We start from the raw sequence: 18038 nt of genomic DNA, 5'->3' as shown, positions 1-18038 counted from the left end.
ACAAGAATATGACATATACGGTTGATAATAAAATAAAAATACCTTTTAAATACAAATTAAAATACAAGGACTTACTTAAACATTAACCCATTAAAAAAAAAAAACGAAGATTCAGTTTCAGAATTGAGGCCATAAAGAAAAAGAAAAAGGAAACAGCAAAAGAGGGCCACGGGTGGCGGTTTCGACTTTCGAGAGGTGGCAGTAACTGTGATTTTATGATAAATGAAACGCATATTCTCCACCACTCCGTACTATGCGTGGCGCCCTTTTTAACTTATCTCACCCTGTCTGTGTCTGTGTCGTGGACTGAAACAAAACAAAACCTTGTAAAAAAAACCTCATCATGTCTTCTTAGTTAGATTAACAGTTATTCCTATCCTTTCACTTTCGTTGTTGTCGGTTTCGAAGAGAGAGTAGAAACTGTCTGTGCAGCACAACACACGCTCGCGCTCTTTGATGATGGATCGAAAAACATTAAATTGAAGATGCTTTCATCCACCCAACAACATATAAAGATCGAGCTCATGGATATTGCTTTTTGTTAATTTTGATTCTCGTGAAATAAACGAAATATGAAGGCACTCGTTATTCCTCCTGTAAGTAGTTATCTCTGATCTCTCTTGTGGTTTTTAAGAAGAAGAAAACATTGTGTTATGTATTATTGAGGGCCAGGGGTCATGGATACTGCTGGATTCAACAAGGCATCATGATGATGATGATGATGGATGGATATCTTGATTCTATAAGCTTTTCCCTTTTACCAAAAGCTTTCTTTTTCTTTTCCTTTCCTGCCATAATCAAAGCAAATTCAAGGAAAGAATTAAAACAATCATCATCATCATCATCATCATGAATTTGTAGCTCAAAAACTCGTTTCAGGGAAATGAGAAGTAACTTGGCTTGCCTTTGACCATCAAGAGAGGCGACATAATATAACTTATGGAGCACTCCCTTTGGCGGGATCTTAACTAATGGCTTTCTGTACCATATTTGTATGCATGTATATAAATAAAGACATATCGCTTTACAATTACATGCATGTATGCGTGGTGTGTAGTGAACTCGTTGTTCTTTAATGACTTTGTTATTATTTGTTTGTTTGTTATATATATATATATATATATATATATATATATCTATCTTTTCAGGTATCCCTGCCTTCGGATTCGAAGAGTAGGAGATCACATTGGTGTAGCGTTTTTCCTGCTGCTTCTTTTCTTTTTCTTATTTTCTTTGCAGTATATGCTTTCATAGCTCCAGATTACAAAGAGGTAATCAGTTTAGTACTGCTCACATTGAATTTTCAATATTTCTTCAAGTTAACCATTGCTTGTTACCATCGTTCTGCGTTGATATATCAAAATGGATCCTTAATTTGTAATCCAACTGCTTCTCATTCTTTTGTTTTATGGTCTTTTTTCTACCTAATAGACAAGTATTAACTTTGTTGGATGCTTATGAATCTGTCCTGCAGAGATTATCAAGATGGGGAATAGCTGATACTTTTCAGAATTTTAAATTCAGCAATTGCAAGGTTGTGCATTTTTTTTTCCTGGAAGTTTAGTTGTTTAGATAATTTTCCTTCAAAACTAGTTGATGGGTTTTGTTTCTTACATGGTTCTGTATATTTTAGAATCAGTGCAGGCCTCCTGGAAGTGAGTCCTTACCTGAAGGGATTGTCTCAAAGACTTCTAACTTTCAAATGAGGCCGCTATGGGGCTTTCCAAAGGTAAAAGTTTATGAGCTCCATGACGGAGTGACTGATCATTCATTTCTCAGAAAGTCAATTCTTGTGACTGATCATTAATTACTGTCACCATTTAATCTCATCTCAACAAGTTTTCAAGATGGACATTTATATGTGACTGCATCAACTCTGCCATGGGTTTGCCAACATTGGTTGCACGAATGTTGAAAAGTTTAATGTGTTTCCATACGTTTGTTTAGGGACTGTAACATAATCTTCCTAGAATTGCAACTTGCTAAAACCTTCATGCTGTAAGTTTACTTCTATAACGAATGAACTTTATAAAATAAATGTTTCAGATGTGGCTCATAGATCTTGAGACTTCTTAGCGTGTTTTCTTCTAATTCTCAGTTCATATATAGCTTACTAGCTGTAAAGCTAGAGCAACCACAGATGATTATTTGACTGTTAAATGCGACTTATTACATGTATAAGTACCATCACAGATACACTTTTTGGTTGAACAAGAATACGTGTTTCTCCATTTCGCTCGAAATGGAAGCTGGAGATATTTGGTATACTAAAATGTTTGCTTAATGGAAACATATAATATCAAATTTCTCTTGCTGCTGATGTTGCTTGATTAATATTTGGCTGTTGTGCTTTGCCTTGTTGTTTCTTTGATTTCAACATGATAAAAAATTGCATCTGGTTTGGACAGAATGATGAAAATTCTTCAATAAACCTATTGGCTGTGGCTGTTGGAATAACGCAAAGAGATCTTGTCAATAAGATGGTAAAAAAGGTATGAATACTACAAGTCAACTTGTATATTCGTAGTTTTTCTCTTACTTCTCTGTTTTAATATTTATTCAATTTTTCAGTTTCTCTCGAGCAACTTTTCTGTGATGCTTTTCCATTATGATGGTATTGTTGATGAATGGAGAGATTTTGAGTGGAATGATCGTGTTATACACGTTTCTGCCCGTAATCAAACTAAATGGTGAGTTGTCTTGGCCCTGGAATCCATTGATCATTACTTGTAGAAATTAAATTACCTAAATATATCTTTACTGGGTTTTTGTTTTTGATGATGGCTAGGTGGTTTGCAAAGCGGTTCTTGCATCCTGATATAGTTGCTGCATGCAATTACATTTTCCTTTGGGACGAGGACCTTGGAGTTGAAAACTTCAATCCTAAACAGTATGTTAATTGCATGTCTCATGTCTCCCTTTTTTCTTTAAATTATATTTATATATATATATATATATATATATATATATATATATATAAACCTCAATTTTTAAAGGCTTTAATACTAGGACCAATAAAATCCTAGTCTCCATCTGAACATTAACTCTTTCCAGTGCTTGAAGTGGACAAAATGTTGAAATAAGTCGTGTGCCAGTTACCATGTAATCATGTAGTCGTAATTGAAGCTTTTCCATAATTGTAGAGGGAGTGAAACAGGTAAAATGTTGTTGAAGTTTCTAGCCGGTAATCTTTGAACTTGGAAGTGTTTATCTTTCTGTCTCGTGAACTTTAGATGGCTTGAAGGCGAGAAGTCTTACTGCCCCTGGAAAAGTTCAAAGAGTTTGCAAAGCCCCTGAGATATCCCTATTCAAAGGCTGAGATACAGCTCTGTGTCTGAATATTTTGAAATTGAGTCAGTTACTCATTTTTGGAGTTTACTTTATTCCTAGATGCAAGGAAATGATGGCCATATGCACTGAGTTTGATAAAGTGACTGGATTCTTCTATGTCTTCCGTAACATGCATCAGATTTAAAGGCAATAATTAAATCTCATGATTATCGACCAAAACTTGATTACTGGTTATATATGAAACAATAAGCTCTGCTTTTTTTTTTTTTTATAAGCATTCAGGAAACACAAGCCATTAGGTACTGAGGATAGTTATCAGCTTCGACATTTTTTCACATTAACATTGAATGATTAGAAATATTGGCCTCAGTTGCTAATGTGGTGTGATGTCCTTCACAGAAATCTGAGCGGAAGGCTTGCCTTCAGCTATTGATTTTTTTTCAAGGGCTTAACAGGATTCAGATGATGATTTTTCCCCGGTGCCTAAAAACATAGTTTTTCTAGCTGCATGGTTACTCTCATGAACATCAAATAGTAAAGGCTCCAGGAAGGGTATTAGCTATATTCATGGGTATCATATTGCAATAGACCCATCTTTTGGGGGTTATGAGGAGCTTCCGCAGGATTCTAGGACTCAACATAGACAAGATCACAAGTTTCTTGTGAAGGCTGAGAACTTGTCAAATGATATATGCCTATTCTGTACAATTTGCAGTGTGTTTTGCCAGCTGAATTTCCATTTTCTTAGATTTCATGAGATGCAGTAATTCATCATCTAAATGCAGGTGGGAGTCGAGAGAGTATTTACCATTATTTGCTGCCTGTGATCATCTATTCATTGTGAGATTATTTAGCATCACCTAAATGCATGCTTTGGGGAATAGGAACGTGATTTTATTTTGCGTTATGCAAATTTAGCAATTTGTTTCCCTGTGTGTGCATGTGTACATGATGTGTGTTCCATTGCAAATGAGAGAAGCATTTCAGAGAAGAAAAACAAGGCTTGAACAGTAAAAAGAAGGCATTCCTTATTAAAGAATAAACGAGTAAATAAAATAAGGTGAAAATACTTATGTTTCTGTTGGTCATCACAATTCAGCTTTGATAGTTTCTCAAGTAGTGGTCTTTGCCCACTATCTTCAGCTCATAGCTATCCACCATCTTGCTGCTTTGTATCTTTAAATACAATATTTAAAGGAAAAAAGGACATTTTGTGATCAATGAAAAAGTTGGATGCATGCAGAGATAACAAACTATAAATTCATGATATGACAGTTCATATTTCCAATGCTCAAACATCTTTTTTCTTTGAACTTATTTGACATTGCTAGGTATGTTTCAATTGTTAAAAGTGAAGGGCTTCATATATCACAGCCAGCCCTTGATTATAAATCTCTGGTACATCAGCAAATTACTGTCCGGGCAAGCAAAACAGGAGTACACAGGTTCTCGTGTAACCTCTTTTTTCCTCCTTTTAATGATTACGTGCTGTGATCGGTACTTACCATCTGACCTTGTTCGGTTAAATTTTTCTTGACAATGTTGGACCATGAACTCCTTTATTTTGGGACATGAATATGTTCATTTTGAAATGTTTCTGTTACTTTGAACTGTACATATGCAAATTTTCTGTACTGCAGTGCTTATTCTTCTCTGATGGCATATGTTCATTGTTATCAGAAGGACTTACAAGCCTGGTATTTGTGATGGAAATAGTACAGCTCCTCCATGCACAGGGTAAAAAAATTCAGTTATGTTACATATCTGTGAGTAGTTCATTTGTATTTTTCCAAGGAAGCTAATAATCCCATCCTTTACATGGGATTTAATTGTTTCTCTTGACAAAACTAAGCTGAAGATCTAAATTACAGGTGGGTGGAAATGATGGCCCCTGTTTTCTCAAGAGCTGCTTGGCGCTGTGTGTGGTATATGATCCAGGTGTTTTATTGAAGAGCTTATTTTTTTTGGTTTTTCTGTTCTTACATCAGTACGTGGACGTGTATCTCCGTTTTTCTGTCTTCTAGAAATATCACAGTATTGCATCAGGGGCTGCTTATTCATTTCAGAAAGTGATGAATGCTGTCATGGACTGCTACTTTTCATGGGCTCTCTTATATTCTTTATCACACTTGTAACCTGGTTTCATGGATTCTGATGCTATCACACATCTTTTATGCTAAATTTATTTTGCAGAATGACTTGATCCATGCATGGGGTCTAGACTATCAGCTTGGATACTGTTCACAGGCAAGCTACTCTCTTTTTTCCCTTTCTCAACGTTATCTACACACTCTCTTTTGCTCCTTCCAACATATATACTTACCAGAAATCCTACTGGCCAACGTTTTGATAGGGTGATCGAACAAAAAATATTGGTATTGTGGATGCGGAGTACATAGTCCATTATGGTCACCCAACACTTGGAGGTGTGGTTAAAAACAAGGTTAGAAATCTTACACGGTCATGCAGATTTTGTTGCTAGAGTTTTCTCGTCTAAGCTTTTGGTGTTACTTGAGATTATTGCCACATCTGGTGCATCAAATCACTTCAAGGGCACACACATATGATGCAAGCATAAGCATAAGACGGTTTTTAAAGAACAAGTTTAGTTGTAGTATGATTTTTTCGACGGATGCCAGTCTTTCTTTCCAGAGTTCATAAAAATTAGAGCAAACAGAACAAAGAAATGCAAGGTTGGCCTGAGAAACTTGTGGGTTGGATTCAACTTGCACCTATAATTATCAGAAAATGATGAATTAAGAATTGTCGTACTGATGAAATGGTAAATTACCTTTCTAGTAAATTTTCTTCATTCATCATAAAAGAAATTGTAAATTACCTATGATTCTCATAGATGAATTTACTTGTTCTCTTCGAATTTTTGATGGTCTAATACTTACAGCGAGTGTGCTCCTCGATTCCTAGGATCCCTCCTAACAAGCAGATGCTCTCTCGCATGCTTGTGCCATGGCCAAGCCAAGCCATTACAAACAATAGAAATTTTTCTTTTGGCTATTTTGAATGAGTCTTCACCATGTGAACTTTCACACTCCTTGTTTGATCATTGACATGAATGTAGTATTTATGTCTCTGTTCTGAAGACACTACTTCATTCACAAAAAAGCAGGTTATGGAAAGAAAGCAAGTTTTAACGAAAAATTTATCTGTTGAAAATGATTTCAATTGTCTAGTTTCACGAGAAGTTGAAAAGCATCCCTTCTTATTCAAGTTTCTATACCTAGACCTAATATTGATTTTGTCTAGAGCTACAAGCATGCCAGAGGATCCAAGAGATTCTTTATGCTGTAACTGCAAATACCACTTCTCTTGTTTTAGAAGTTAAAATCACTCCTTACCATCCTTGATTGCCCTACTCCTGAAACTGAGAATCTGTGTGACATGTACCATGCCTTTGATGTGTATTCTCTCCTTGTTTGATCGTTCTATATAAATGGATTTTTCATCTCTGTATTGCAGGAGCCTTCTCGTTCACAGAAAACAGATCCTAGATTGGAAGTAAGTACATATCAATGTAAATGATTTCAAATTGTCTATTTTTGTTGAGTGGTTGAAAATCATCCCTCTTCATTTCAATTTCCTCACTTGACATATCGCTGACTTCGTTCAGTGGTACAAACATAGTGGATCTCGAGAGCTTGTTAGGCATTCAGCCTGTCACTAAAGTCTAGAGCCAATTAACCTCGTAGTTTCAGAAACGTTTCTCTACCTAGTAGGCCATTGTTCTATTCTTAGAAATTGTCTTCATCAATGTAGGTAGGTGTTGAGATTACTGCCCATGTCTTCCATTTCTAAAGGAAAATGTACATTAAAATAGAAGCACTTATCAGGCGTCTTAGGCACAAAATGCAGTTAACGTTACAATGAAAAGGAAGAGGGATCGGAAAAAAAAGAAGCAGCAGGATGATGGCAGAACTTGCAGGTTGTACCAATTCTAACATATTTCTGGAACATAAACCTATCCTCGATACCCATTGCAGGTGAGGAGGCAGTCCTTGATCGAACTGAGAATTTTTCAAAAGCGATGGAAAGAGGCGGTTGAGGAGGATCAATGCTGGATAGATCCATACAAAGAGGCAGTGAAAGAAAGCAGCTAGCTGCATGTCCATGAAGCTGTGGACGCTATGCTCCATCGTACATTCATTATATATGTATATATATTATATTTTACAGAGGCAAGAGGCCTGGAACAAACAAGATGTGAAGTTATACAGAGATCAGAAGCTCCGGGGTCGTGATTGACAGGAGAATTATTGGCAACATGCAATATAAATAAAAGCAAAGTTTGGGATCCGTCTTCGTTTGTATATTGTGGTGTGCAAGTCAGGTCTTGTAAATGATGAAGGATACGTACAAGCAAGGCATTAATTAATCAAAGAGCATCCACACTGATGGGAAGAAACCAACCTTGCTAGACTTGTAATTTGGCAGCTGTAAAGTTGATGAATACAGGTGATGGAGACTGATTTTAGTGAACGTGTTGATACTGGGAGACCGTGGATCAATAATTTCTACAATGCTTAGCTTTACAGCACTTGCTTCCCAAGAATTCAAATTGTAAGAATTGACTAGCATTTTGCTTTGTAGTTTCCCTACTAACAAAATATATATATATATATATATATATATATAGACACTAGTTAGGTGGCTGGAGAATTTTTTTTTGGCATAAAAAATATATAAAAAAATTAAGATTTAAGAATATCATATCTATATCTATATGTAAAGTTAGATTCAAGAGTTTTTGGTCTGATTGCAACACTTGATTCAAGAGTAATATTTATAATATTAATTATAATAGCAATAGCAATATTTATAATACAAATAATAATAATAATAATAATAATAATAATAAACTTGTCTGACCCAAGTTCTTATAGTTTTTTATCACTTGAAATTAAATTTATGGTTTTTTTTCGATAATAATCATATTTTTTAAAAAACTTATTAAGGATAATGATAATGATAACAATAAAAATAAAAATAAAAATAATATTAATGATTATAAATTTGAGTCTGGTGTCCCAGCCAGACCCAAGTTTCTAGGGTCTAGTTCCTCTAATAATAATAAAAATAAAAATATTTATAATATTAATAATAATATTAAACTTGTCTGATCCAAGTTCTTATAGTTTTTAATCCCTTTAAATCAAATTTATGATTTTTCTTCAATAGTAATAATATTTTTTTTTAATTTTAATAATAATAAAAATAATAACAATATTAAGAATAAGAATAACATTAATAATCATAATAATAAGAAGAAGAATAACAGCGATGAAGATGACGACAACAACAATAATAATTTTAATTTTACCTTTCAAATCAAATCTATGGGTTTTTTTTCCAATAATAATAATATTTTTTTTCAAATTTATTACTAATAATATTAATAATATTAAACATGCATGACTCAAGTTCTTATAGTTTTTAATTTTACCTTTCAAATCAAATATATGGTTGTTTTTTAATATTAATAATATTTTTTAAAATTTATTAATTATTATATTAGCAATATTCATAATAATAATAATAATAATATTTTTAATACAAATAATAATATTTTTAATATTAATAATAATATTAAATTTGCATGACTTAAGTTTAAGTGGGTCTGGCTGCAAGGGCGTGTCATGAAAGTGTGACAACTAAATAGAAAAAAATTAATACTAAAGAATGAAATTAAACAAAAAAAAACATTAATTAAAAAGAAAAAAATAAAGCAAAGCACTATTCCAATTAATAGTGCTTTGCGAGAAGAGGTACAATAAAATCCCCTCATGAGATCATGATAATCTAATGAAAAGTAAACAAAACAAATCATGAAGTTTAATTCTCAATTAAATTGGTATTAAAAGATGAAATTGAAAGGAAAAAGACTAATTAAGAAAAAAAAAATCTGAATTAACTAGGTTAACCCGTTAAACCAGGTTAACCAGTTAAACCTGGGATCCATGTCATAAAAGTGTGATAACTAAATAAAAAAAATTGATATAAATGAACTAAATTAAACAAAAAAGATTAATTAAAAAAAAAACAAAGAAAAAAAACTAGAACTAAAAGTATCCACCTTTCACTATAGATTTGTATAGTGAAAGACTGATGACTTTTAGTACAGAGTATAATATATATGGCTTTGATTTTTCATTTTATTACCTACAGTGAAACTACCCTTTCACCCCTCCACTCAAAATATTAACCTTTGGTTTTAATAGTAGAGTTGTATTTGTATAGGGATCCATCGGTAATTGTTAATTTGGAAGAGATAAAATGATTTTTTACTTAAAAAAAATAAATATTAAAATGATTACATTACTCTCGAAAGAAATTAAAAAATTCACTAGCAAGGAAGGGTTTTATAGTCTTTGATGCGTAGTGTAATTACTCCAATCCCCTTTAAAGAAATTTTAAAAATCCTAGCATTAAGGAGTTTTTTGATCATTTTTTTATATATAAAAAGTGTAATCACTACATTGCTTTTGATATCAAATTTTTTAAAGCTATTGTGAGGGTATTTAGACTTTTCACTGTGGTAATGAGGGTTTTTTTTTTAAATCTTTTTAGCAATAAAAAAAATAAAAAAAAGTGGTTGGCAGTTAGGGAACACATGTCAACATGTAGAAAAGGGTCTTCGCATTTAAGCGACGCATGTGCCCTACTATGGTGGCCAAAATTATCCGACCATCGTGTCAACAAAACCATCTAATAGAGGCGCTTCCAATAAGATGGCGTGTGTGTTGTGGTTCATAACTGTCGAGTGATTTCAAATTTTTTTTCGTCTTCTTTTATCTCTCATTTCTAGGGATTCATGCTGGTTCTTTTAATTACTATTTTTATATTATTTTTTAATTAGCTTTCATTTTTCAATTTCATCCCCATCAATTTTTCTTTCAATTTTATCCCTTGAAATTTAATTTGATTTAATTTTTGTATCAAATTTGATCTTCATTCTTTTAATTGCACTTTTTTTTCTTTTTAATTTCATTCCTTGAAATTTAATTTAATTTGATTTTTATATCAAATTTAGTCCTCGTTCTTTTAATTACTATTTTTATATTATTTTTTAATTAGCTTTCATTTTTCAATTTCATCCCCATTATTTTATTTATTTTTATTTGATCTTTATTCTTTCCTTTTTTATTTTCTTCCTTTATTATTATTATTTTCAATTTTATTCTTCAATATTTGGTTAATTTTGAGGGTCCAACCTCATGACCCGAGTCATGAGTTTACTATGCTAACTTGATTTGTCAAGCTAGCGTATCCGCGCCATCTTTTTTTTAGTCAATTGAATTACATTTTATATTTTTATTTTCGATTTCATCATTTAAGTTTAGTTTTTTATTGAATTTTTTAGTTGCTTTGTGAAATAAAATTTATGCAAGTCTTTTACATTTTTTATGGTTTTTTAATTAGAATATTATTTGATTTAGTGTATTGTCTATTTTCTTATAAAAAAAAGTTTTTAAACTTGATGTTTTTTCTCTTTTTTTATCATTTTTTTTCAATTTCACCCAAATAAACTCAAACCTACATGCCGTGTGCCTAATATAAACTGTACAATAAACTCATCCAATTTTTATATAAAGATATTTTTTGAAAAACAATTATTTTCCATGAAATTAATTGCACAACAAACTCATCTTAAATGGGAAAAGAAAAGGAAAATACAAAAAAGGAAAGGAATCACTGAACCACACCTCAGAGAGGAAACTCTAATAATCTGGAAGTAGATAAAGATAGGAGGAGTGGTTTAACCTATGATGATCATGATGATCCATAGCTTTCTCTTCAAGGAAATTGTGATTTCATAGAGAAGAAGAAAGGGAAAGGCAAGCAGGAAATATATTATAAATTGATGATAGTGTAGTGTGTGCCTGCCTGCAGAGTGCAATAATGATACGGGCACGCCTGCCGTGCGGCGGAGCCTTGAATCATCCAATTTTCATAAGAAACAATTTCGTCGCTGTTTGCCCTTGAAACAGCACATGGGTTTCGTCATATATCAGCCCTACAAGATTCTCAGAACGCTCTTCTCAATGCACCAAACGCCGGTGTGGCTGCAAACCCTACTGCCATGTCTACATGCTCACGAGCCCTACAGTTTGCGTATTGGATTTTTATTTTTCCAGCGTTTTTTTTTATTTTTTAATGGCGAAAGAAATAATTACTAAAAAATTATGTTTGAAATTTGATTTTTAAATAATAATTTTTAAATTTTTTAACTGAATTCCGTAAAAATTCATTAAATTCTATTTATTTTTGCATTTCAAAAACATTTTTTTTAAAATTTAAATTTATTTTATTTTTTTATTTCAAATTAATATTTTTTTGCGCCGATATCAAAATTAATTTTTTTAAAATAAAAAAAATATTATTTTGATATATTTCTAAGTAAAAAACATTTTTAAAAAGCAACCGCAACCACACTTCCAAACATAATTAGCCAAACATTTTATACATGTTTTTTTACTACATATGAACTTCTAAACACGAATCTAAATCCACCTAACAACAGCTAACCATACTTTTTTTAAAACTTTTTTTAAAAAAATTTCAATCATAAAAACTACCTAACAAACAAACACTCTGAAACGATTAAAAAACACTACAAAAAATTCAGATTTTTTTCACGGCCGCACCCCTAAAACAAACAGAAACACCTCTTAATAAATTTGTTCAAATAAAAAAAAACAAAATTCAGCTCAATATTTCTGCTTTTATGTAAAAAGGGATACATTATAAATGGTGAATCTATGATTATAACTCATAAGGCCCCCCTCCACCTTAAAATCTCAGCAACTAGTTGCTACTAGACTTAATTGCCTCCCACCCATCTTCCACCCACCTTGCTATTATCGCTATCAGCACCTCCATGCATTAATATCATCATATCAACCACCTATGAAAACCCTATCTACATAAGAGCTTTTACAGCACCGATTAGCACTAACCTATTTATTGGTAATTCAAGACCATCATGCGCTCGAGGGCACCCCGACATTATCTGTTGGAGCCTGGCAGCAGGGCATTAAGAGTATAAAATATACAGAATGATTTTATATAGCTAGCCCCACTACAGGGCCATTGCCAGAACAAACATGCTAATTGGTTAACGAGCTGTTCATGTATGCTTAACCATGGAGAAGAAGCAACTGCTAATCTTATTTCCGCCAAACAAAACAGCATATGCAAAGATCAAAGAAGAGGCTGAAGACACAAAAGAAGCCAGCCATAGGTCGACAACCAACATATTCCAGCAAAAACATTAGTGGGCATTTGAGATTTTTCACGTTGACAGAGAACAAACATAAAATAATAATAACAAGCAATTAACAAATAAATTAAGATATGGTGAATCTTAATCCTTTGTCGAGAGTAACAGACCAGCACTACTGAGCACTGAGATTTAATATATTCTTAAAGGCAACTACTTGGATTGTCACAAACCCCAATGGTTTGGTAAACATAAGAACAATGCTTCTCCAAATATCCATAAATTGCTAAAATACTAACCTCGTCTGCTGTTTCCACTCAGAAGGTGTTGCTGCAACTTCCTAAAAAAATTATACACACTTCCCACTGGAAGTAGCAACAACCCTTTACCTTGCCTGGAAATAGCAACAACCCTTTACCTGGAAAATAGCAACACCCAAACACTAACAGTGACCCTATCATATACTGGTATGATAGCAGCAATAAACAAAATTATAAACAAACAAATCTAAGAACAGGTATTCTCCTCCCCCCGCTCACACTTGCAACAGGATCAAGAAAAAGCACAAGAACTAGAGATGGCATCTGAGGCAATTACAGGTCTTGGGAGTGAAAGAACAGAAACCAAAGGGCCTGTTTGGAATGTTGCAATTGATGGCATAGCAACAAGGAGATGGCAAGCAAACCCCCTTAGCACCTCCACAGCAAGTGCACATTGCACATATCTGAAAACCATTCAATCTTCTCCTGGTCTCATTCATCATCATTCTTATCTCCGTAACCTTCAGTGGCTCCATCAACGGCACCATCTCATTACTTGTTGTTGCAGACCCATTTACCTCCAAATCAACAAAAATTCAATCCACAAACACCAATTTAGACATGAAAAGCAAAGGGATCTACGAATTAAGAGGGCAATATGGAAAGAAACAACACTCACCTGGCCTGTGCTTGAACTTGCCTCATTGTAATCGATCACACTAGCCAGGAGGAGGAGGAGGAGCATGAGAGGTAAAGAGACCCCATAAGCAGACATGATGAGATGGGTTTTTCACGAGGCTTTTGAAATATGAGGGAATTGGCAATTGGGGTTTTGAGTTGTATATGTACTAGAACAAGTTTTTGATTTGGCGCATCATTAAATGTTACTTGGTGTTACGGTTGATGGGTTTGTTTTGGTTTCCAGCTGCTAAGGAGTACGGGATGTTTGGTACCGCGACTAAGGTTTAAAATGTTTTTATATTAAAATAATATTTTAAAAAAATTTATTTTCAACTGACACGTTAAAAAATATTAAAAAAATAATTTAAAATAAAAAATTTAAATTTCTTCTAAAAAATATCTTTAGAATACAGAAATAAAGTGAGAGTTTACATAGAGAGAAAGTCTCTAGTTTATTAATCATTATTTGTATAATTTTAAAATTTCATCAAGCAGGTTGATCTGAGGCGGATTAACTTGGAGCAAGAATTGATCGGGTTTAAAATAAATAAATAAAATCAAAAATTTGGTTGACCCGGCAATTGACTAAGAATCCGTTTGATATAACAAGACTCGGTTAAAAAATTAATTGCAACTTGTTGATTATATTATTTTTAATCAAAATAATATCGTTTTGATTTATAATAAAAATTAAAATTGACCTGAATGATCTATGTAAAACCCATAATCTGAACGAGCTTCGATCGAATTTAAAAACACTGATTGTATGCAGTGATGTGTTATTTAAGAAAAGAAGTTAAAATAATATTGTTTTAAAATCTTATTTTAGTTTTAATATTAAGAGGATATTAATTTAATTTAAAATTAAAAAAAAAAACACTGAGCTTGGATTCTCTGGCGAGCATCTGATATTCTCTTACATCAATCAAGCTAGATAACAAGTGTCATGATGTTCATGGCTTAGAACGGGCTCGGTTTCAGCCGAACCTAAATCAGGTTCTGTTTATTTTTGCTAGGCCAGGGCCCACCAAGCCCAACTTTGGGCCTCTTAAGAGAATTTTTGCCAGGTTCAAAATAAATAAATAAGTTTATTTGAGGCCTTGGCAAGTTGGCATGGCTTTTTGACGGTGGAATGCATTCATCTTGCAAGTCAATGCGTACGGAGTCCACAATTATTGTCATTTTACAGCTAAGCAAGGATCATCTATAAGATGATCCAGCAATAAAAATTTAGAACACGGTATTTTGTGAATTGCTGTAATAAAAATTTTATTTTTTATTTAGTTGGAAAAATGGAAGCCAACACATGCTTGTTCTTTTTATTTTTTATTTTTTTAATATTAAAAAATAATATAAATAATATCTTGAAATTTCATATAATAACTTAAATTATCGGGTTAAGATGATTTTTTGACATTTTATTTCAGTCCTTAAGTTAAAAAAAAAATTATGTTTTCAATTTAGTTTTTAAATTATAATTCGTCATATATTATTTTTTTCGATTCGCTCCTTATTTTTTTTATTTCTCATTTTCACCCTCAGCTCTTTTGTTAAAGTTTATTAGTTTTCAATTTTATTTTTCATTCAAAATTTATGTTGTTTTATTTTTTCTAATTTAACTCTCATTCTTTTGATTTCTTTTTCTGTTTTCTTTTAAACTTAATTTTTGATGCCCTAAAATTTATTTTTTATTTCGTTTTTCATTCTCATTCTTTTAATTATAATTTTTTATGTGGCTGATTTTTTTTTTGGTTACATCCTTCAGTATTTGATTTGTTCGAGATTAAATTTTATGATTTTTTCATTTTTCATGCGTTCGATCTAATGACACGAATCATTTAAGAGTTACTACCGTTAGGAATCCTTTATTTCCTCATTTTCTTTTATAATTTTATTATACATTCCTTTTTTAGAAAAAAAAAAAGTTTTGTATTCCCTTTAATTTCTTTTATATCTGTTTGTCTTGATCTCATTATCTAAAGCTCAAGTTTTACAAGTCTTTTTTGGATAAAGATTTTTTTTTAAGAAATTATTTTGTTTTGTATTTAAATTTTGCATATTTTTTTATTTTATTTTATAAATATAAGTTTTGTTTTGTAAGAAAAATAATTATTTTACAATAATATTTATAATATGTTCGGCCATGCATAGTTTTTTTTTTTTATTTTATTTACTCGGTTTCATATGTTTTTATTTTTATTATCTTTTATTTATTTTATATCCATGCATAGTGGATATAAATGGATAAATATCTCATTTTACAATATCAGATTTCTTGATCTAAATCCATCTCTCAATCTTTCTAGTTTTTCTAAATGATTTTTTTAATTTATATTTATAATTTTTTTATGAAAAAAAAAATCAAAATAGCTAGTATACTCAAATTATTTTTTTAGAAAATAATTTTTGACCCGCTGAGTATACTTAAAGTTAGAAAGCAGACATGCAAGCATGATATGGATAAAGATTGTAAATCCATTGGTTAGGCACACGTTCAAGCACAAAACAAAATATTTTTTTTACCGGAGTTTTAAGTTGCAAGGCAGAGCCCGAATTGCTGCTCCATTAACAAACAACAAAAGTAAAGCAAATCTGAAGTCCAAACGACAACCATTCCAAGTGCAGCACATGAGAAACATCGTGTTATTCAAACGTGTCAAGTTATCCATTGAAAATTGAGCTAATTCTCCCTAATCCCTGAAATGTGTGAGAAATTCCTGCAATGTTGAAGTTCATAGTGAGCTGCTTGTAATCAGTCCTGACTGGTCCGAGAGTTGCAAGCCATTGCATTTCTAATACCAACTAGCATGCTGCGACAGGAAGAATGTAGTAATCGGTGGTGACAGGGAGCCCTTGAATGATGAGGGTGAGCGCCTGACATTGCCCAACACATTCGATCTTTTCTCTGTTAGCCACCATAACTTGTAACTGCTTACCCTGAGTTACTGGTAATCCAAATCTAGAAACCAAAGCCTGATCAATAAAATTGTGAGTACTACCTCCATCTATTAGCACTGTGACATTCTTGTTCTTTAACTTGCCAAGGACGCGTATGGTCTGTGGATGTTCGGTTCCTATAATTGCATGAAAAGAAATTTCAGGTGGAACTTCTGAAAGTTCCAGATCAAGTTGGTTGATCTCAATGTATTTGTTATTCGTATGAGGTGAATCTTCAAACATAAACAATTGTGGTCGGGCACAACGATGTCCTGAAACGAACTTCTCATCACAGTAATAGCATAACCCTTTCTCTCATCATTCCCGTGCCTCTTGATTGGTGATTCTACGAAAGGTTGCTGGTGGGTTATTGGAACTTTGGCTATGACGTTGATTTGGTGGAGGTCCTAGCACCCCAGCCACTAGATTGGAGGAGCTTTTTGCTGCCGCATAAGTTGGTTGGAAACAGAGTGGTTGAATTGGTCTCTTCTACAGCTGGTTGCGTTCCTCAATTAGTCGAGGCATCCCTATTGTATCTGCCAAGGTTACAGGCTGTTTAATTTTTACATCTATGCGAATGTCATCTCTGAATCATGCAATAAAACAACCTATTAAAAATTTTTCGGGCAAGTTGTCCACTATGTGAGAAAGCCTTTCAAAAGCTTCTTGATAAGCTGCGATGGAGGTAGTTTGTTTAAGGTGTGTCAGAGCTTCTGAGGGATCCTCGTAGTCAGTTGGACCAAACCGGAGTTGTATAGCATTGGTGAACTCATCCCATGTTACTGGTCCATGGAATTTTGCCAACCACCGGTGCCAATGTAAGGCGATGCCTTCTAAATAGAATGAGGCCAACTGAACTTGTTGGTCCAACACAATAATTTGAAATTCAAAATATTGTTCTGCCTTGTAAATCCATCCTGTTGGATCATCACCATTAAATTTTGAAAAGGACAACTTGAGGTTGTGATGAGAGTAGTCTTTTGTAGTGTTAGAACGAGAAGTATGTGGGTGTGAGGATTCATCACGAGCAAAGAGGTTTGTTTCAGAAGAGTTATTGTTTTGGCTACGAGAAGCTTGAAGAGCTTGGAGCTCGGTTAACACTGCTTGTAAGGCTGCGTTCACCTGATCAAAACTGATCTCATGTCGTGCCAAGATTTCATTGACATCACTGCGGAATTCTACATTTGTTTGACTGCATATCCTTTCCCTGAACTCTTTTAGGCTATATATAGACTAAGTCTTTCACTTTGCCCCTACCCGTCGTGGTCTCGTCCACCTTGCCATTACACAATTACACATTGTGGTCTTCTCATCCCTGCATGTCATGGTCTACTAGTGTGCAATCCCTGCATGTCGTGGTCTGCTAACGTGCCACTACGTTGCTGTGAAGTGGTGAAGTGGTACATATCATAAACATTATTGGTTAACAGTGCACACAACATGCAAGGAGAATTATACAAGTCTGTGAAATGGGATAGAGGCTAGCTGCACTAAAGATTGCTGCTACGCGGTGTCTTCTTGGATGGCAAAATGACGGAGCAAGCTTGTTTGCTCTCGACACCATTCTAGTAGTCTTTGAATGTGCTAGTGTTTGATGGACGTTGGCTAAAATAGATTGGAACGACATATGTATG

General features: G+C 33.2%; 2 protein-coding genes across 2 annotated transcripts; one reads left to right on the top strand and one right to left on the bottom strand.

The window, feature by feature from the left end:
* Positions 1–272: 272 nt before the first annotated feature.
* Positions 273–7883, top strand: LOC133668457 (uncharacterized). Its single transcript, XM_062088320.1, has 14 exons — positions 273–596; positions 1149–1271; positions 1475–1534; positions 1634–1729; positions 2409–2492; positions 2572–2690; positions 2789–2890; positions 4623–4736; positions 4972–5028; positions 5163–5229; positions 5485–5538; positions 5645–5734; positions 6769–6807; positions 7290–7883. Exons 1-14 carry the CDS (start codon positions 573–575, stop codon positions 7404–7406), a joined length of 1146 nt encoding a protein of 381 aa, XP_061944304.1. The 5' UTR covers positions 273–572; the 3' UTR covers positions 7407–7883.
* A 4742-nt stretch (positions 7884–12625) lies between these two features.
* On the bottom strand, positions 12626–13695 carry LOC133667994 (uncharacterized). Its single transcript, XM_062087716.1, has 2 exons — positions 13466–13695; positions 12626–13364 (listed from the first exon to the last, which is right to left on the bottom strand). The coding sequence occupies exons 1-2, from the start codon at positions 13559–13561 to the stop codon at positions 13098–13100; spliced, it is 363 nt and encodes a 120-aa protein (XP_061943700.1). The 5' UTR covers positions 13562–13695; the 3' UTR covers positions 12626–13097.
* Positions 13696–18038: the final 4343 nt, after the last annotated feature.

The sequence above is a fragment of the Populus nigra genome, chromosome 11, assembly GCF_951802175.1.
Source record: "Populus nigra chromosome 11, ddPopNigr1.1, whole genome shotgun sequence".
NCBI classification, from domain to species: Eukaryota; Viridiplantae; Streptophyta; class Magnoliopsida; order Malpighiales; family Salicaceae; genus Populus; species Populus nigra.
The sequence above is the reverse complement of the archived record's forward strand: the minus strand, read 5'-3'. Positions and strand labels throughout refer to the sequence as shown.